Raw genomic sequence first — 22,015 nt, 5'->3', positions numbered from 1 at the left:
TTGCCGGGCTCTCCTAGAGGGGCAGAAGAATCGAACCCGGCTCGGCCGGATGGCTGCATGCAAGGCAAATGCCCTACGGTTGTGCTGTATTTATGTACATATATATATATATATATATACAATTTTTTGGTTTTGGGTCACATATGGTGGTGCTCAGGGGCTACTCCAGAATTTGTGCTCAGGGTTTGCTCCTTGCGATGCTTGGGGGACCACAAGGGGTGCTGGGGACAGAGCTGAAGTTGACCACGTGCATGGCAAGTGGCAAGTGCTTTACCTTGCACTATCTCTTCAGCGCTACATAAATATTTTGCAACGAGTTACCCAATATTGGGTTTTTTTTTTTTTTTTTTTGCTTTTTGGGTCACACCCAGCGATACACAGGGGTTACTCCTGGCTCTTCACTCAAGAATTACTCCTAGCAGTCCTTGGGAGACCATGTGGGATGCTGGGAATCGAACCTGGGTCAGCCGCGTGCAAGGCAAATGCCCTATCCACTGTGCTATCGCTCCAGCCCCCCAATATTGGTTCTTATTGATAAAAAGTTCATACTGTAAAGAGTGGGCCAGACACACATATACCATATAAATAAATGCTAAAATTTTAAGCACTTTTTTCCTTTTTTTGTGTGTGTATGTGTTTTTGGGTCACACCCGGCAATGTGCAGGGGTTACTCCTAGCTCTGCACTCAGGAATTACTCCTGGCGGTGCTTGGGGGACCATATGGGATGCTGGGAATCGAACCCGGGTCAGTCGCAGTTCTGCACTCAGGAATTACTCCTGGCGGTGCTTGGGGGACCATATGGGATGCTGGGAATCGAACCCGGGTCGGTCGCATGCAAGGCGAATGCCCTACTGGTGCTATTGTTCCAGCCCCAATTTTAAGCACTTTCTATGTATCACTTTTCACCCAGGCAAAGTACTGTTAAGTATAATTGCATTCAGCTGTTTCAATGGCAAAATCTGGAAATCAGCACTATTATCATCATTCATTTTATATGAGGAAATATTAAGTCCTGTTACAAACTACTGTAAATTCTCAAGACATTAACTCTGAATTTTAATTACTTTCCAAGTCAAAACAAAAAAATACCACTTGAGATATGCCATCATAAACTGAGATGGAATGGGAAAATAAAAAGGGTATTAGTTTCACAACAGTGTGAATAGTCTCTAAACTAATGAACAGTATGCCAAAAAAAGAATGGCTAAGATGTTACATTTAGGGGCAGGAGTGATAGTACAGCGGGTAGTGCTCTTGCCTTGCACACAGTCAACCTGGGTTTGATCCTTGGCATTTCACATGGTCTCCTGAGCACCACCAGGAATGATCCTTGAGTACTGAGCCAGGAGCAACCCCTGAGTTCAGCGGGGTGTGGCCCAAAACCAAACCAAAAAAGAGCACAGGTGGGGCTGAGGAGATGGATCAAAAGCTAGAGTGCTCACTTTATATGGGTGGGAGGCCTGGGTCGATGCCCACCACATGGTTACTGCTGGGAGTGGCCTTCAAGCACTGTGACAGGAAAAGTCCCCGAGCTCCACCGGATAGGGCCCCAAACAAAAAGAAAATTAGCTTTGCTAGAAAAAAGTATTGAAAATATTCTCTAGGGAACCAGGGAGCTTGGAGAGGGGGTAAGGCTCTTGCTTTGCGTGCAACTAACCTAGGTTAGATCCCCAGGACCTCGTATGGTCCCCTGAACCCGACCAGGAATAATCCCTGAGTGCAGATCCAGGAGTAAGCCCCAAGTGCTGCAGGGTGTGGCCCCTCAAGCATTATTTAGGGGCCAGAGATAGTACACGGGTTAAGGTGCTTGCTCTGCGTGCAGCCCACTCTAGTGTGGTCCTTGGCACTGCACGTATCCCCAGGCCTGAGCAACGCAAGGAATAATCCCTGAGCACAGAGCCAGGAGCAACCCCTGAGCACTGCTGGGTGTGGCCCCAGAAACCAAAAAGAAAAAAAAATTCTTTAGGGGCTGTGGAGACATGTCAAAGTCTGGAGTGCCTGCTCTTGTATGAGGGAGCTCAGGTTGATCCCCAGCACTGCCTGCCCCCTAAGTACTAGAGGGACAAGTTGGGAATAGTACCCCAGCACTGAGCAGTGTGTTCCCAAAACAGGCAAAAAAATTAATGAAAATAAAAATAATTTAATGACAGTATTACAATAGCCCTGCTGAAGAACGTTTAGTAGTCTTCTTATTATTAAGGCCTGCATATTTTCTGTAGGTTATCTATAGGTGTTCTATAGAAGCAAGTCATCTTAACATATATACAAATACACACACACACACATACACACACATATATATGTGGCTCCTTTGAATTTCTACCTTTAAACATAAAAATTCCAAATTCCCTATAATAATGTAGTCTTTATAAACAAGAAACATTCAAGGTTACTCCTGGCTCTGTACTTAGAATCACTCCTGGCAGTACATGGGGGACCATATGGGATGGCATGAATTGAACCTTGGTGGGTCTCATGTAAGGCAAACGCCCTCTTGGCTGTGCTATCTCTCCGACCTCCACCAGGAAACATCTTAAGGTTGTGACTGATAAAATCTAAGGGTTGGACATTGCATCTGAGAATTTACTCAAACATACCAACTTACTTCCTTCAACCTTATTTCATGTTGCCTGTTAGGAAAGGTTAGTCTGTGAATATGCATTTTTTTTTAAAGTAAGAAAAGGTGGGCTATTGAAGTAAGGTCTACAAAAGTCTTTGGTTACTATACATCCAAAGACAAGAAAAGTGGAATATTCTGGAACCCTAAAAAAATCAAGAGAAATTGGTAGAAACACAAGGGGTCATGCAAAGATTCTTCATCACAAAAAGCCATCACTGAAAGCTATTACTGAATTCAGTCTTGAATGGGAGAGTCATTTTAAGGGATAATACAATCCAACATAAATCTTTTTTTTTCTTTTTGGGTCACACCCAGCGATGCACAGGGGTTACTCCTGGCTCTGCACTAAGGAATTACTCCTGGTGATTCTTGGGGGACCAGATGGGATGCTGGAAATGGAACCCAGGTTGGCCGTGTGCAAGGCAAATGCCCTACTTGCTGTACTATCGCTCCAGGCCCAACGTCAATCTTAAATTATACACAAATGACTACGCTACTATATTCAGGAGGTTAAAAACATTTAAAAAAATGTTCTGTGAACGACACTGCCACCAATGAATTTGCTAGTCTTACCTCCGAGGCCGCGTGCGTGGAGACATCATTTCATTTCCGAGGATGTGGTATCGCCGTGCCTCGTGCAACAGCTGATAGCACTCGGGAGAGTTCTGGATCAATTGGTCCACCTCAACGGTCTGCACAAAGTAGTTGGGATGCAGCAGAGGGAGCCTGACATGCGTCAGCAGCTCGTGCAGCAGCGGCCGCCTCAGGTCCACGGCGCGGTAGACCCAGCGCATCACGGCCTCGAAGACCATCTCCTCTTTGCCGATCACCAGTTCGTCGCTGCAGATGTAATCGATGAGCTCGTCCTTGTCGAGCTCCAGGAACTCCTCGTGCTGGGACACATCCTCGAAAGTCTGCAAGGCGAACGTCTTGCACTTGGTGAAGAGGGTCTTGAGTGAGTGGGTGTCTGCGAAGCGCTGGATCCCCAAGCAATTGCACGGGTCGAGCTGCTCCTCCAGGAACTTGGCACATGCGTCCCGGAGAACACTGATCTGGAAGAGGCTCGACGTCTCAAAGAGATACTGGACGTTCTCAGTCGTGATCTTCACCTTGCCTGTGTAGACGTACTGTAAGAAACACTCCATGGCCTCGGCCAAGATACCGTTGATCTCCACCAGCATCTCTCGGCTTTCCCGGTGGTCGTTACAGAACATCGCTCTGAAGTAGCTGCTACAGGCCGAGAGAACGGCACGGTGGCATGGAAATTCTTTCCCTTCCACGCAAATGATGACATCTGTGAAGAGGCGGCTATCTCGGAATTCATTAAAGATCTGCAGAATGTTTTCGGCGTGGGATGATCCTGAGGAGAAGTCAAAAAACTCATGACCTGTCAGAGATTTCGGGTCCATTTCAAACACTTTGCGCTTAGTTGCTGGGGAATCACGCACCCCAAGATCCTCTCTGTTTAGTCTTCGTCCCAATATTAGTACCATTGTTACATCGGGTGGCTATATGATTGTTGAGAAATGATGGGGATCTTCTTTATGAGGCTAAAGTTAAAAAGAAATCAATATGTGAAAAATTCAGTATGCAAAGTATAGGCTTTAGTCATACCTGTAACTCTACAACGAAACAGAATGAGACATTTTATGAAGGACGGAGAAGGTTAACGTTAATAAAAATGGGTAAGAATCTGCATGATTAGAATATTTGGGGAACTCCCCTCAGCCCCACCCCTAGCTGCAAAGCTACCCTGTGCTCTGTGAATTATAGAGACCCTCTGCACAGCTGGATTTCCTCCACGGACACTAAAGACAGAATGCCGGGAGTCAGGATCGATATACAACGGATACCCCGCAGCCATGAGGAAAGATGAAATCATGCAGTTTGCTGCAACCTGGAGGGAACTGAGGGGCATCATATTAAGCCAAGTAAGTCAGAGGGAGGAGGAAAAGTTACTGGCTATTCTCACTGAGCTGTGGGATACAAAGTGACAAGACAAAGGGATCAGAAAGTATCAAATGGCGGCAAACTCTTGACCCTGGATTATAGAAATGAGAATGCCAAGGAAGGAGAAATGTGGCGATGAGGTGGTGAGCGATGAGGAGGGGACTGGCAATAGCATAAAGACATTGGGCATGAAAATTCTAGCACTGCAGCCGTAAGGAAATACGTATATCAAAACCAAAGGAGCCTAGAATAACTAGGTGTCCCAAACTACATGTAAATTTACTTTGTTTTGGTTTTTTGATGTTTGGGCCACATCCAGCCATGCTCAGGGGGTTACTCCTGGCTCTGTACTCAGGAATTATTCCTGGTGGTGCTCAGGGAACCATATGGGTTTCTGGGGATTGAACCAACATCAGCTGTGTGCAAAGCAAGCGCCCTAACCACTATACTATCCCTTCAGTGCCCACATAATAAGTAAATTTAAATAAAAAAGGAGTTTGATGAGGAGAGACAGTTGCCACTAGCGGTAGGTTTACAGTTAGAACACTGCCTGACTCGGGATGAGCCTCATCCACGAGTGAATCTGTTGAAATCTCCAGGTTTTGTGATCAAAATCTCCAGGCTCTCATGGAGTTGGGAATGAGGGACTTCCTCTATCTCCCCGTTCTTCTGGGAGCCTGGCGGTCATGCCAAAGAATTGCCTCTGGTGCCATATATAAGCTCATTAATGGCCATGATCCAGAAACTCACAAATAAATCTTGGAAGAGATCAACAAGCTGCAGAGATGGCTCTGGATCCCAAAGTCACCAACCAATTAAAAATTTAACTCCAGTTGTATCACCCCTATTTAAAATTTTAGAATTCCTGCAGTGGTCGTGTGACATTTCATAATCTACAACAGTGATATACCACGAGTAGTATACCACATTGGATGGAGTGTATAGTAGAAGGAAACTGATCTCAATCAATCAATCTATATATACATATATATATATATACACACATATATATACGTATATATAGTAGCACAGAATGCTCAACATGTAACAACATCTTAGTAATCTCTTATACAAAGGTTTAGTGACTCCAGGGTAAAATGCAACAATCTTCACACACTTTCTTCTAGGGAAACTTTTTTGATCATTTTTATCAAGTTATTCATAACAAGCAACACAAAATAAATTAGTTAGGGACTGCTATTGGGGTAGGCATGATTGGTTATTAGGAAAATTTGAAATAATGGTGGTGAGAAGGTGTAATGGTGGTGGGATTGGTGTTGGAATATTGAATATAATAAATTATTGTGAACAACTTTATAAAAATAAAATTAAAAAAAAGAACACTACCTTAAACTCTGTAATCAATGGCATTGTAAACCAACGTCCCAAATTAAAAAAAAAATAGTTGTAAGACAAAGAATTTAACTACATTTAAAATTCTTATATAAGTGGTTATTATCATAAGATGGTGTTTCTAGAGAGAAATTCAGCTCCGTCAGTAGTATTGAAAGATATTTATTGTTTTAAGGATATTTGGAGTCCCTGTCTGCAACCTATCCCAAGGGCATAACACAGATAAGGGGAAAAGGTTTATGGACAGAGATGCTCAATGCTGTAAACAGAAAACAGTTCCAAGTGTGCAGCCCCCACAGCTGGCAACTGCAGGGAGGGGAAAAATAAAAACAAAACTTTTTAACATTAGTATCACTGTATCACTGTCTTCCCATTGTTTATCTATTTGCTGAAGCAGGCGCCAGTAATGTTTCCATTTGTCCCTGACACGTGCAAGTGTAGCCCAAGGGCATATTGGGGGCTCTTTCAGAGTCAGGGGGATGAGGGCCATCATTGTGACTGTTTTCAGCATATCGAATATGCCACGGGGAGCTTGCCAGGCTCTGCCATGCGGGTGGGATACTCTTAATAGCTTGCTAGGCTCTCCGAGAGGGATGAAGGCGTTTGGGGCAGCCTCTAATCACCTTTACAGGTATTCCCAGTCAGGCATATATGCGGGAAGGATACTTTCGGTAGCCTGCTCGGTTCTCTGAGAATGAAAACTAGACAATAAAAGGTCGCATTTAACATTAGTAGACAATTTAATGATCTACCGAGAGTATTCGATATGCCAGACACAGTAACAACAAAGTCTCCAATGGAGACGTTACTGGGCCCGCTTGAGCAAATCGATGATCAACGGGAGGGCCTTTACTTTACTTACTTTACTATAGATGTCATGAACCAGATAGTAAGTGAAAAATCAGATCACGAAGAACATACTGATGGGCATTTTGTTTATTCATTTATGTGGTTTTTTTTCTGCCACATCCAGCAGTTCTTGGAGACTACTCCTGATTCAGTGCTCAGGGCTGCTCCTGTTGCTCCTGTTGTGGTGCCAGGGACTGAGCCAGGTAAGCTGTGTGCAAGGCAAGGAACTAACCCTGTACTCTCTCCAACTGTAAAACAGTTCAAACATCTTTAGCCTATGATTCAGGTAACATGATCGCAAGAGTGCGAGTTTATGGTACTAATGTACAAAGTTACTGCACCCAAGTGACCATGACCCTCCACCACTGTCCTTTTATCACCTCTGGTCAGACGTCATCTTCCTGCCTTCCATATCATTAATTGGTTTTGTAATCTGAGAATCAGGGTTTGTCATTGTCCAATTCCGTCTATTCCTTTGTTTTGGAGAGTAGATATTTTACATGTGAGATCTTTTATAGGCAGAAAAAAGGGAAGTCAGAACATCAATATGTTTTTTTCTCTATTTGCCTCAAAATGTTCACTGTAAGTATGTCATAATTTGATTTTATAGCTTTTAAACACATATTATCTAAGTCCTGCTATCTTCTGCCAGTAAGAAAAGTTCTCAAAACATTCCTCAGAAATAGCTATGAATAAGGAACAGACAGAAACACTTGTTGAAAGACAACAGTCTTGAAATTTAATTTTTTTTTCCTGTTTGGGTCACACCCAGCAGTGTTCAGGGGTTATTCCTAGCTCTGCATCCAGGAATTACTTCTGGCAGTGCTCGGGGGACCATATGGGATGCTGGGAATCGAACCCGGGTCGGCCACGTGCAAGGCAAATGCCCTACCGCTGTGCTATCACTCCAGCCCCTGGAATTAGTTTTTAAGGGGATTCTTTGACTCCTACTCTCATTTCACATTTCCCTAACTTGATATGTGATCCAAATGTATTTGAAATTGGGGCTAAGAACTCAGAGAAACTATTTCCACACCCTCAAAATCTCACACATAGTCCATTTCTCACGTTCTCAGATTCTCCTTAGAATATTTCCACAGTCACACATTTTGGCCTAACTCCAGCAACAAAAGAAAGTTTAAGAAGGGGCAGAGCAATAGTTCAGCGGGTAGGGAGTTTGCTTTGCACATGGTGGATGCAGGTTCCATCCTGGCATTCCAAATGGTCACAAGTAACCCCTGAGCATTGCTGGGAAAAGGCCCCAAAAGAAAACACATAAATAAAAAGAGAAAGCTTAAGAACTCCAGAAACAAAAACAAAAGCAAGACAATACAGTATGCCATCACCAGCCATGAATGAAATTGAGACTTGAGAGTTAGTCCTCTTAATTTAAGATTCTATTTTATATATTCTCTTACATATTAGTCACCCCATTTTATTATTTTTTTTGTTTTTTGTTTTTGGAGGGACACCACATCTGGTGGTGCTCATGGCTTACTCCTTGCCTTGCACTCAGAGATAAGTCTTGGTGGGCTAGGGAGACCATATCGGGTGCTGGGGATTGAACCCAGGTTGGCCGCATGCAAGGCAAGCATCCTATTTGCTATACTGTACATCTGATTCCAAATCACCCTATTTTTATTTTATTTTATTTTTATTTTTTGGGTCACACCCGGTGATGCTTAGGAGTTACTCCTGGCTCTTCACTCAGAAATTACTCCTAGCGGTGCTCGGGAGACCATATGGGATGCTGGAAATCAAACTTGGGTCAGCCATGTGCAAGGCAAATGCCCTACCCGCTGTACTATCGCTCCAGCCCCAAAATCATCCTATTTTTAGGCAAACACCCTACCCACTATGCTATCGCTCCAGCCCAGTCATCCTATTTTTAAAGGTTTTTATTTTGTGTGTGTGTGTGATATAATTAGCAAAAAAAAAAAATCCTCAATCACCCTATATTCAAATATTCACTAGGCATTTCCACCTATTGTCAGCTTCCTCCATGAATTCACTTGACTTTCTCACTCCATCATTTTCAGCAGCAGCATATAGTTACTGCTAGTTCACCACTGTCTGGATATTCACTAAGCCTGCATTTCACAGAGATGTAAGATATTGCTGCTGAGATATTGTTTTGCTTTTGAATATAATTAGGAAAGGTGTATTTGGAAAGATAGTAGAGGGTATAAGCTGTTTGCCTTAACATGGCCAAAACTGGGTCCAATGCCCAGTATCCCATCTGGCCCCTCAGCCCCTGTAGGAGTGATCCCTGAGTGCAGAGTAAGCTCTGAGTTCAGCTGAGTCTGGCCTCGCAAACAAAGGAACAATAAGGCTATTCACTTACAATGCATTGCTTCCAAATTCTAACTCTGATATATGGATAGTAGCCATATACCATATATGCTTTTAATTTGAAGTTATCTCAATTACAGCTCAACACACAGAAAACCATTCATTCTCCCGAGAAGAGATATTACTACTGTTGACTTTCTCTTGTTGAAATAACAAAAAGTTCAAAGCATACAATGTTATAAATAACATTCAACTTTAAGAACTGTTCATGCTATAAGCATAACTAGTGCTATGGAGTCTATAACTCATTTTAATCTTAATGTTTTACTAGTCTAAATTCAAATTATGGTTGAATTTGTCACAAGTCAACTTCCTTTTTTTTTTCATTTCACAGGTCAACTTCTAAAATCAAGAAGTTATTTTCCTAATAAACTTGATTTTTAAATCCTTATTGCATTTCAGGTTCAACAAAGTCAAGTGAGTGTGGTGCTAAAATTACTGGCAGCAGCAGTTGAAAGCAGTTGAGTCTTCTGATGCCACTCATTTTCAATTTTCTCAATGCTTAAAATGAAAACGTGTTCAGAAGACTAAACAAAATAGCATACTGAAGAACTAAGAATTTCACTTTCAGTTGAAATGGGCAAATAGGGAAGATTAAATTAAAGACACTTTGCTTTCTTCAATGATCGGTATTACTGTTACAGAAATTTGTATATAACATATTGAGTGAACTCAGATAAAACTTCATATGAGTTTTAAGTCTTTTTGTGCTTTTTTTTTTTTGTCTCCCCTCCTACCCCTTATTCTCATAACTGGTTACCTGATAGCTGACTAAAAAGAAGCCTCCACTGCTCTACACAACGTCAAACTGAAAATCCTGGACTAGAACAAGTACAGAATTACCTGGTACAAAGGATGCAACAGCAATAAGTTATTTGTTTACTGCTCCACGTCCCACTGATCTAGGCTATATCCTTTCCAACAGTGTCTATCTGGCTTTTAGGCTATACCTGATCTTCTCTGAACTGTCTAAGAAGTCTCCCATGAGTCCGTCTGTCCTCACAATAGCACCAACAGATATTCTTCCTCCTGGTGACACGGTCAATGATTAGCACAGGAGGGTTCTGGAAGAGAAATGCACTGCATTTCAAAGCATTATAATTTTTTCCCCTTTTTGGGTTATACCCGGCGATGCACAGGGGTTACTCCTAGATCCTGCACTCAGGAATTACTCCTGGTGGTGCTTGGGGGACCATATGGGATGCTGGGAATTGAACCTGGGTCGGCTGCGTGCAAGGCAAATGCCCTACCTGCTGTGCTATCGCTCTAGCCCCAAAGTGTTATCTTTTGATCTTTGATGTCATTTATGAGCCTTTTACTTTCCAGTTTTACACAAAGTATTTTGGTTCATTTTTAACTAGCCATGGTTAAAAATGTAAAAAAAAAAAGCTGTATCAGATCTCCTATATCATATCTAATATAGCTTCATGACTGACCTCACATGCAAAGGAAACATAAAATTACGGGTTGAACTGTTCTAAAAATTGGCAGGATATCTAAGAATGTTGTTCCTAGGCTGGGAGTGGGTGGGGTGGTAAATAAGTAGGTATTTCTAACTAAAATAAGGGGGAACTGTTTGTGCCAGAAAAAAAATACACTGACTGAACATTCTATGTAGGTGAGTGGAAGCAAGTTCTCAGACGGTCATGTCAAGACTGGCTGCTACATCACACGATTTCATAGAAAAACTAGTCCCCCACTTCTTCCTCCCCATTATTACTTTGGGTGATTTACTCTAACAGCTGCACTTTCACCAGAAAAGGCTGTTCTTAACCAAGACTTTTTGGTTAAGGTTAATCTAGGGCTTATTTTTAGCTTGCTAAATTTGTAAGTTGCAGACAACTGCTTACTAAGCAGATTGAAATGTTTTGAGGGTCAGGGATATGGCTAAGCCTTGCACATGTTAGGCCCTGGGTTTGATTCCTGGCACTGTCAAGAGTAAAATAAAATGCTATGTTTGAGGTATACATCACAGAAAGGAGTAAATATTTCTAATGAAAATGATCAAGACGCGGCCTTTTATGACCATGAGAATGCATCTGTTCTCTTTCAGACTTGCTAAAGAGAAAATGGATTAAAGGAAAATGAAACAAAATTTAAAAGAACATTACAAAAAATTAATAAAGGAAGAAAAATGCCTTAGGTGAAACCAAAAAACAACGCTTAGAGGATTTTTGTCTGTTTTGGGACCACACCTGGTAATGCTCAGGGATTATTCCTGGCTCTGTGCTGAGGGGTTGATGATTGCAGGACCATATATGGTGCTGGGAACAGAATCTGGGTTGACAAGCACCTTATTTTTTGTATTATTTCTCTGGGCCCTGCTTAGAAAATTTGCAGATATTATAATAAATACATCCCCATTTTAGCTAGCACTTGCTTAATCAAAGTTCTAGTCAAAATATTTTTGTTAGTGGCTGGAATTATAGCACAGCAAGTAAAATGCTAGCCTGTATAAGGCTGACCCAAGTTCTATCACCAGCAACCCATATGGTCCCCCCAAGCCCCACCCGGAGTGATCTCTATCACTAAGCCAGAAGTGAGCCCTGGGCATAGCCAGGTGTGCGCACCCCTGCCAATTTTGTGCTGTTTTAACTTCACCTAAAATAAATGGTGAAAATCAGCATATATATCAGATACAATGCATTTCATATTTAATTGCCATTAATGACTAATATTTGCTCGCGCGGGCCCAGTAATGTCTCCATTGGAGACTTTGTTGTTACTGTGTTTGGCATATCGAATACGTCACTAATATGATTTAAATTTATTTTAGAAGATTCCAGTTTCTGACTAGTTTGCTTCTGCATAGAAGAACATTACAGCATAATACCTTAAAGCAAATTACTTTGTTTTATATGTAAATTTATTTTATATATAAGGGGGGGATTCCTAATTTTAAGCAATCTATTCACTTGATGCTTTTATCCTGTATTAGGTTTCTTTTGGGAGCTGAAGAGGTGGGAAACTGGGAAGGGCACTTGCTTAACATGCAGTCAACCTGGGTTTGATCCTGGCATCCACATGGTCCGTGAGTGATTTCTTAGTGCAGAGCCAAGAGTAACCCCTGAGCCTCACCAGATATGGCCCCCAAACAAAACAAAATACAAACAAATTTCTTTCTTTCTTTTGGGGGAGGTATAGTATACCATACCTGGTGGTGCTGTGGGGACCATGTGGTGCCAGGGATCAAACCTGGGGCTCCTTCATTCACAGCATGTACTCCAGCCCTTTGAACTATCTCCCTGGTTCTGCTTTAAGGTTTCTTGAGGTAAGTAAACAAATCTTTGTGTCAACATTATGGGGGTAATGAAAAGTCACACATATCCTGCAGTAACTCTTACTGAATGTCTAAGGAGAAAACAGTAATTTTTTTTTTTTTTTTTTGCTTTTTGGGTCACACCTGGTGATGCACAGGGGTTACTCCTGGCTCTGCGCTCAGGAATTACCCCTGGCAGTGCTCAGGGGACCATATGGGATGCTGGGAATCGAACCCGAGTCAGCCACATGCAAGGCAAACGCCCTACCCGCTGTGCTATTGCTCCAGTAATCTTTTAATCTTACTTACGCAGATGATCTATACAGACTGTCCAAACCTATTAATTATACACACATACACACACACACACACACACACACACACACACACACACACACACACACTCCTTGGTTTGTAGCAGCTTAGAGATCACTGCTGATAGTCCACAAGCAGTATACAAGGCATATGTCTTAACCCAAGACAATGCTGTGGTCCCCACAAGTTGCAGCAATACCTGAGTGCAGATCTGCTCCACACAAGGACATCTTAAGCCTTTCCTGCTTATATTCAATATCCACCTGAGAAATGTTTACAGGACGCCAGTCAAATAGACATATACAAGCTAACATCTGCTGGAGCGACAGTACAGTGGGTAGGGTGTTTGCGGCCAATTCGGGTTTGATTCTCAGAATCCCATATGGTCCCCCAAGCATCGCCAATAGTAATTCCTGAGTTCAGAGCCAGGAGTAACCCCTTTTTGGGTGTGACCCAAAAAGAAAAAAAAAAGCTAACATTTACTAGTAAGTAATTATAAATTTATTTTAAAGATTTTCAAAACTTCCTCACCCCACATTCAGTTCTGTAACGCAATATGGGGTGGTGACTCATGATTTTAGAAGCCAGGCTCTACAGTACTCCAATTTAATCTTGAACCAGGGACGGGGGAGCCCAGAAATTAAGAAGACTAAACCAAGAACTGGTTCCCGACAGGCTACCTAGAGTATCCTGCCTGTATGGCAGAGTCTGGCAAGCTCCCTGTGGCGTATTCGATATGCCAAAACCCAGCCAGTAACAATGATGGGTCTCATCCTCCTGACCCTGAAAGAGCCTCCAATGTGGCACTTGCTAAAATCTCAGAGCTAGGAGGAATGCCTGCTGGAGGAAATCGATAAACAACGGGGATAACTCCGATACAGTGAAACCAGGGAAACCAAGAACTGGTTACTCTTTAAAGATACATAGTAACTCTGAAGGAAAGTGGAAAAACTGTAACACAGTATATCCTTTATTAAAAAAACTAGAAAATATTTAACGAAGTAGTTAATGAAGCCAATTAGGTTTTGTGGCAGATATTTTCACCCTATTGTCTCAAAAGCTACTGACTGAATGAAACTACTCAATCACTTTAAAATTATACAGTTATAATAAACAGCAATTTGTTAATGTTCTGAGTAAAGATCCATTCATACCTCTCTCCTGTGGGTGACCACTTTAATAAACTTTAATCTGTTTCCTTGGCCACACCCAGCAGTACTTGGAGCTTCCTTCTGGCGTTGTGCTCAGGGATCACTCCTGGTATTGCTCAGGGACCATACGCAGTGCTCAGGACTGGAGTGGCGTCAATCAAGGCTGCTGTGCAGGGTAAGCGCCTTACCACCACACTATTTCCCTAGCCCTAGTAAAATTTTTTCCACCTCAAAACATAGAAATTCAATTTAAGTAAGCTTTACTCTTAAGAACAGTTGTTCCTGACCCCGTTTCCTAAGTTTGAACCTCCTGATTAAGTCTTAAGCTGCTATTTCCAACATTCCTATGGGTGGGGGCTCTCAAGCAGTGTTCACGAGGCAGGGGTGGGGGGTGGGGGGGAGGGAACTTGTGGTGATTCTGAGCCAGCCAGGTGGCTGGCAGGTGAATGCAAGGTCTGAGGATGTGGTGTTGCTTAGGGACAACCAGGGTTACCCTGGCACAGTAGTCCAGGGGCCTCCAGATTTGCACCCCAGCCATGCTCGAGATACCAGGTACTGCAAGGGAAAAGGCACACAACCTAACTTCTATATGATCATTCTGGTTCCACTAATTCTAATTTCTTAATGGACCCACTGAGAACATATTTACCTACTATAACTATGGCTTTACATTTATCTATAGAATTACAGCAACTATTCCTTGCCTACCGGAACTGCAAATGTTTATTAACACATCATGACATTAATGAAAGAGAAACAAGAGATATCTGACAAAGTATTTAGAGGTATTTAAACAGTGTGTCAGAGAGGGTTTTGAGCAACAGTACGGTGGGTCAGGTGTTTGCCTTGCACATGACCGACCGGGGTCCGATTCCTGGCATCCCATATAGTCCCCCAAGTCCTACCAGGGGCTTCAGTCAGCATTTCTTTCCCTTGCTTTAATCCATTTTAGCATTTCTTTCCTTTGCCTTAAACTTTAGACAAAGAGTATTTCTTAAGCTCCAAAGGAAGGAAAAGGTATGAATCACCAGACATCACACTCATATCAAGCTGAGTGAACTGACCTGCTCCTCAGGAGACTTGACATGGGAACTTACTGACAATTGATATCATCCTTTTTTTGGTGAGGGGGAGAGGGGGGCACATCCATCTCTGCTCAGTGCTAACTTTTGGCTCTGTGCTTAGGAGTCACTCCTGGTTCAGAGGATCATATAGGGTATGAACCTGGGTTGGCCGTGTACAAGGCAAATGCCTTACCCACTGTACTCTGGCCCTATTTCTGGATCACTTCTTGCTGCACAAAAACTCTTCTAAGTCAAACATTTTTATTGACCTTAGAAGTGACCCATCTTTTTTACAGAAAAAAAAAATTTGGGGGGGGGGTGTGGAACTGGGGATTGAATGCAATGCTGACACGTAGAAGTCATGAGCTCTATTGCTGAGTTATAGCCCAGTCCCGGAAAAAACATTTGGAAATTGATAAGTGAAGTCTATTAACTGTTATTATTTACTTTTTGTTTTGGGACCACACTTGGCAATGCTCAGGGTTACACCAGGCTTTGCATTCAGGATTCACTCGTTGTGGTACTTGGGGGCCCATATGGGATGCTGGGGGACAAAACCCAGTCAACCGTGGAAATGGCAAGCACCTTACCTGTCTGTATACCTCTCTGGCCCTGAGACATTAACTTTTAAACACCAGCTTAGCATATAATTCTTAAAAAGTGTCAAACACTGAAAAACTATAGCCCTTGAGTGATAGCTTGAGGCAGAGTGACAATCTCATCAATTAACAAAAATTAGAGTGCTGGATTATTAATAGGAGAAAGAATAAAGATTATCTTGGGAGAGAATCAGTATCAAACCCAGGGCCTTATATATGCAAGGCAAGAGTTCTTACTGGCCAAGAATAAGGATTTTAAAATGCCATCAAACTGTCAAGTGGCCACATACTCTTTGTTACAGTCCCAATAAGAACAGGAAGTATTTTTCATGTGTATACTACTTCTGAGGATATTTTACATTTTCATTATTATTAGATTAAAAATTCTTGTCCACACATAAAAATGTATTGAAAAAGGATGTTCTAGAGCCAGAGAAATAGTACAGTGGGAAAGGCACTTGTCTTGCAGGTGGCTGACACGGGTCCGATCTTCACACTGTATATCATCCCGTGAGCACCGCCAGGCATTCTCCCTGAGCACAAAGCTAAGAGTAAGCCCTGAGCACAGGAAGGTGTCAGCACCTCCTACCCCACTTATAAAAAAAAAAGGTGTTATAAATTTCTATGTAAGAAATAATTACATAAAAAACTTTTGTCAAAAAAAAAAACTTTTGTCACTTATTTAATAAATAGCATTTTTCATAGGTTTGGTTTTAAGGAAATGATAGAAAAACAAGACAGTTAAAGGTTTTTAAAAAAGCATTTAGGATTTTAGCAAGTTGGAGAAAAGCCAGGAAAGTTTAAATTAAAGTTGTAAAGTTGACAGTCTTAACTCAGAATAATATTTATTCCTTCTATTGGCGCAGTTGCCAACTTTGGATAAACAGACTTTGGCAGTTTTATTTAATTATTTTTTAAAAGGTTAGGGGGTCTCTGTTGTACTTATTTGGACATATTAAAGTGCTTCTGATGCATAAATGAGGCAGTTCCAGATTGCAGAAACTGCTTCCTAAGGTAGTCACTTCTGTGACATTTTAAAAAGATCTAAGAACGCATAACCAAAGAGAACAGTTCTTACTCAATTTCTGCTTCATGCAGAAAGCTTAGTCGACCTCCTACAGAAATATGTTGGGTGAATTCCTATGGATTTACAGCAAAAGAGAATGGGCTGAAGGGGGTGGGGGATGTAGATCAGAGGCTCAGGGCTTGCTTTGGGGCTAAGAGGTGAGGGGATGTAGACCAGGGCTTGCTTTGTATGTGAAGTCCTGGGTTCAAAAACACACACTCCTACAGCGAACTCATGCAAATGTGGAATCTGCATTTTCGAGCTGAAAATGATCACTGCTGCAGATTCTGCTACTGTCTTCATCACTGACGTACAATATTCTTACAACCTAACTGCAATTCACTCACGGGGGAAAAAAAGTCATTCAAACAACACAAGATCCCCAAAGGAAAAAAACAAGTCATTTAAGCCGACACAGAAGCAGCTTTAGCTTTTAGACAGCCTCAACTAGCCTTTTCCCCCCCCCAAAGTAAAAAACTCATAATAATTCTATATCTTAGAAAACAGGTCGATTTAAAATCCATTAGCATCTCCTAAAAAAAAAAAAAAACAACCTCAGCTGCACCTAAGCAATCCACTCTAGGTAGCTTCGAGTTCTAAAACTCCTCGAGAGCAAGCGATGAATCCTTAAAAATCCGCTACACAGCCACTGTCTCAGTGGTGTCCGCGAGACGCCTTAAGAAATAGGGTCCCACGGCTCACACGGAGCCCTTTAAACACTGTTTACTGAGCCAGCGAGTGCAAATTCGCAGGGTGACTTCCTGCTCACCCTCTGAGCAGATAAGGCGACACCGGTCGAGGGGGTGGGGCGTGGGCTCATTTCCCAGGGCAAGGGAGGAGGGCGGGCCGCAGCTGCCGCCCCGCGCGTCCCACGAGTGCCCTCCAGGCTCGGGTGGACAACGCTGCGGGGGTCGCCGAGGGGTCGCGGGGCCCGTGCAAACAGCCGGGGCCGCAGCCGCGGCGCGTCCTCCAGCTCACCTTCAAGGGGGCGGGGAAGAGGCGCGGGGGGCCGGGCCGCCCAGCGACCGGGCGTCACCAATCAGCGCACGCCTCGCCCCGTGGCCCCGCCCACGGCCGCCGGCGGCGCCCAATGCCAGCGGCCCGGCTGGGCCGGCTGCGTTTCCTGGAGGGACCCGAGCCCGGGGGCGGGCGCGGGGGGAACTAAATTAAGGCCCAGCTAGCGGCCGTGTGGGGAGGCGGTAGGTGGGTTTTGGGGGCTCGGGGGGCCTCGGGCGGCGCGACGCCCGCTTCCCCGCCGGCCTGCCCGCCCCGCCTCCCCCGGGGCCGCTCGCTCCGGGGCCGGCTTCCCGGCGCGGCCCGCCGGGGTAAACAAAGGCTCGCAGGGGGTGGAGGCGGGGATAACGGTCAGGTGACAGCGTCGGGGACATTTCGCAATCGCTTTAACGGGGCTTCTCTGCCCGGTGGCCCCGGCACCCCCACCCCCCCCCTGGCACCCGCCGGGCCTCCCTCCCTTGCCCCCAGCCCCGCCGCGAGAAGGCTGGAGCCGGCGGGACCTAGGTCCGCGCGGGGCTTCCTGCCCGCCCGCCAGCGGAGCGCGGCGCCTGGGGGTCCCGAGCCCATCGCCCACATGCAGCGGGGCCCAGATCGCCCGTCCCGTCGGCCCCACACCTGCTCGCCCACCCCCGCGGCGGCAACCCCGCGCCCCCGGCCGCCCCCCCGACGGGCGCGCCGGCCAGCACCGCGATTCCGGGGCGGTAGTGCTCGGGGGCTGGGAGACCGGGGCTGCAGAGAGAGCCCTGGACGCCCCCCTCGGCTAGGAGAGCCCCGGACGCCCCCCTCGGCTCAAGGCCGCGGGCCCACAGCCGCCGCGATCTCCCCACGGAGCCCCCCGCCTGGGCTGCCGCCGGCTCGGCGTCCCCCCCCGCCCCGGTGCCGGCGATCCGGGCCGCCCCTCCGCCCTCGGCGCCGGCCGATCCTCGCCTTTCGGCCCCACCGGGCGCTGTCATGCGGGGCTCCCTCTCGGCGGCGTCTGGCAGCGGCCCGGGGCGGCGCTCCCCGCGCTCCCCGCGCTCCCCGGCGCCCGCGTCGCCCGTAGCCTCCGCGCCCCGCTCGCCGCGGCTCGCGACAAAGGAGACACGTGACCGTCGGGGCCAAAACACGGAGCGTCAGCGGCCCGGGGCCAATCCGAGGGTGCGCGCAGCGCCTCGGGCCCGAGGCCCGCTGGGAGTTGTAGTTCCCCGCTCCCGGCTGCCGCCGGGGGTCGTCCCACCCACCCAACCCTCCCCGCTGCTCCGGGTGTCCACGCTGCAGCACGGGTGTCGGGCGCCCGGACGCGGGAAGGGCCAGCCCCCGGACTGATGCTTGGGAAACGCTCTCCGCGTCGGGTCCAGACGGGCCTTGGGGAAACGCCGCCCGAGTTGGGAGCCCGCGGAGAACTCGCCCGAGTCGCATGTTTGTTGCCACGTTCCACGCCACTTTCCATAAATTCCGCAGAACCTTTCTTGCGGGCGGGCGAGGAGCCTTCAAGAGCTATTTTGAGGGCTTGCCCAGGAATTAGAAACCCGTTTCGCAAGGGGAAAAAAAAAAAAACCCAGACAAACCTGAATTTTGTCTATAAATGCGTCACCTTTACCAAATCCTAGATTGCTTTATTTTATTTTATTTTTTCTTTTTGGGTCACACCTGGCGATGCACAGGGTTCACTCCTGGGTCTGCACTCAGGAAGTATCCCTGGCGGTGCTTAGGGGACCATATGGGATGCTGGGAATCGAACCCGGGTGGGCCACGTGCAAGGCAAACACCCTACCCGCTGTGCTATCGCTCCAGCCCCTGCTTTAATTTTTTAACGTACTTGCAAATAGAAGAGAGTTGTCGGACATCCATCCTAAAGGAATTTTATTTCATGTATTTATATATTTTCGCAGCTTGCTTTCTAAGGTGGTTACAACACCTGATTTTGAAACATTTGTTTTCGATTTCGGACAGCAGCATTTTATCCTCTCTCTACCTATGAAAACACACTTGCCTTTATTGTATGAGGTGATCCAATGATCATAGGTAGAAATAATATAGAAAGCTGGTGTCCAGGCTTTCAAAACATAATTCTCAGGCCTCTTTTCTCTCTCATTAAAAATGAAAATTGGGCTGGAGTAATAGCACAGCAGGTAGGGCGTTTGCCTTGCACACAGCAGATCTGGGTTCGAGCCCAGCATCCCATATGGTGCCCTGAGCACCGCCAGGGGTAATTCCTGAGTGCAGAGCCAGTAGTAACCTCTGTGCATCGCCGGGTGTGACCCAAAAAGAAAAAAAAAAAAAGGAAAATTACCGAGGCCAGGCAAATAGTATTTTCCCTGCACATGTTGCTCCAGGGTTCAATTCCTGGCACCCCTTATGGTCCCCCTAGGTTGCCAGAAGTGATCCATGGCATCACTGAGTATGGGTCTTCCCCCATCCCTTAAAGAAAAACCTGCTATTTATCCGGTTCCTGTGAATCTACACTTTACACGTCTTCCTAGGGCAGAGTTGGGTCACACCCTGCCAGTGTTCAGGTTTGCTCCTGGCTTGGTGCTCAGGGTTTACTCTTGGTGGTGCTCAAGGAACCATAAATGGTGTGGGGGAGATCTAATCAGTGGAGGTCTACTACATGCAAGCCAAGTGCCTTAAGTTCTTCAGACATTTCTAGCTATTGAATCTTTCTTCCTTCCTTCCTTCCTTCCTTCCTTCCTTCCTTCCTTCCTTCCTTCCTTTCTTCCTTTCTTTCTTTCTTTCTCTTAAGCCAAGTGCCTTACCCACTGGACTAGCTCTCCAACCCCCTCTAACACAAGCAAGATGGGGAATACCACCCCATTGAACAGTGAAGAAACAGCCTCTGGGCTAGCTTTTTCCCTTTGATTTACACTACAGCTCATCCTTCTTTTCTTTCCAGTAATCATCCTACTAATTGTGTCAGTTAAGAGCCCTTCACAAATAACCCCTGAGGCCAGAGGCGATTTATTGAATTTTATCAGTCTAGATAAAATTAAAATACATTAGGTTCACATGTATTTGTTAACTGTTAAAATGATCTTACCAGACCGGTGATGTGCTTGGGGCCCAGTTGTGCTGGGGACCACCATAGGCCACCCCAGTGATGCTTGGAGGCACTAGGGCTACACCTGACCTTACTCAAGGGCCTCCTGGGCTATATCAAAAGTGCTCAAAGGGGGGGGGGCTGGAGGGATAGCACAGCGGGTAGGGCATTTTCCTTGCACACGGCCGACCCAGGTTCGATTCCCAGCATCCCATATGGTCCCCTGAGCACCTCCAGGAGTAATTCCCTAATGCAGAGCTAGGAGTGACCCCTGTGCATCTCTGGGTGTGACCCAAAAAGCAAAAATAAATAAATAAATAAAAAGTGCTCAATGGGATGGCAGGCAGCATGCAAGACCAGGGGTTGAATTTGGAGTCTTGCAATGCAAGAATATATCCCTGGCCCCTAAACTGTCTCTCAGGCTTCTGGTCTCTACTTCCTGTGAAAGGAGCAGTGAAAGGGGAAAGTGGCTTCAGATTCTACAACCCACTTGGACTCCCAAGAGGAGGTCCACATATTCTTGGGACCAAGGGGTTCAGGGAAATCAGAGTTTTGAGAGGAGGGAGCCTCAGAACAGATAGCCTGGCACCCTGTGGGTGGGTGGTGGGGACCTCAGGCAACCTGCATAGGGGAGGATTAAATGCTGGGGGTAATATACTGAGTTTCAGACTGGGAGGTACTTGGTTTCAGTCCTGGGACTGAGGTGCTGGGTCTTACTACTAGGACTGAGTTATTGAGTTTTAGTACTACTAGAGGTGCTAGATTTTAGTACTCAGATTGAGGTACTGGGTTTCAGACTGGGACTGAGGTTTCTGACCAAGTGGTTTCAGTAGTGGGGGAGGTACTGGGTTCATACTGGCAGGAAGACACTGGATTTCAGCATCTAAGTTTCAGTACTGGGGTTCTCTAGTGGGAGGGAAGTATCAAGTTTCAGTACTTAGGAGGGTCCAGGGACTAGACTAGAATTCTGTGCTTCTCTCAAGTGCAGGGAAAACCTGATGAGATGGAGTGAGAGTAAGCAGAAACACTTTATTTCATGCAGCTCCAGTTTGGCAGGGGTTAGACAGGTGGGGTAGCACAGCAGAGAGCCCGCAGAGCCTGTCTTTCGGATACCTAATTTGGGGGCTGCGTTTTTTTTTCCGGCAGATTTCACGGACAGCGAAGAGCACCCATGAGAGCTTTTAAAGCTGAAAAACCTTAGAACTTTAAAGTTGAGAAACACCCATAATCTTTCCAGCCATTCCCCAACTCCTGACCTCTAACACACAGAACACACAGGACTTACACCTGGCTCTGCACTTGAAAATTACTCCTGGTGGTGCTCCATACAGGATCCTGAGAATCAAACCCAGGTAAGTCACATGCCAGTCAAGCATCTTACCTGCCATGCTATCACTCCAGTCCCA

General features: G+C 45.5%; 1 protein-coding gene across 1 annotated transcript in view; it reads right to left on the bottom strand.

The window, feature by feature from the left end:
- KLHL24 (kelch like family member 24) overlaps positions 1-18,635 on the bottom strand; it is a 45,799-nt gene extending 27,164 nt beyond the window's left edge. The window contains exons 1-2 of the mRNA XM_056121429.1: positions 18,521-18,635; positions 3,195-4,171 (exon numbers count right to left, since the gene is read on the bottom strand). Of these exons, the coding sequence (XP_055977404.1) occupies positions 3,195-4,114 (920 nt within the window). The 5' untranslated portion in view covers positions 4,115-4,171; positions 18,521-18,635. The remainder of the gene's footprint in view (positions 1-3,194; positions 4,172-18,520) is intronic.
- Between the last annotated feature and the right edge of the window lie 3,380 nt (positions 18,636-22,015).

The sequence above is a fragment of the Sorex fumeus genome, unplaced genomic scaffold (genome assembly GCF_029834395.1).
Source record: "Sorex fumeus unplaced genomic scaffold, SorFum_2.1 ptg000044l, whole genome shotgun sequence".
NCBI classification, from domain to species: Eukaryota; Metazoa; Chordata; class Mammalia; order Eulipotyphla; family Soricidae; genus Sorex; species Sorex fumeus.
This window is presented reverse-complemented; position numbering and strand designations above follow the sequence as displayed.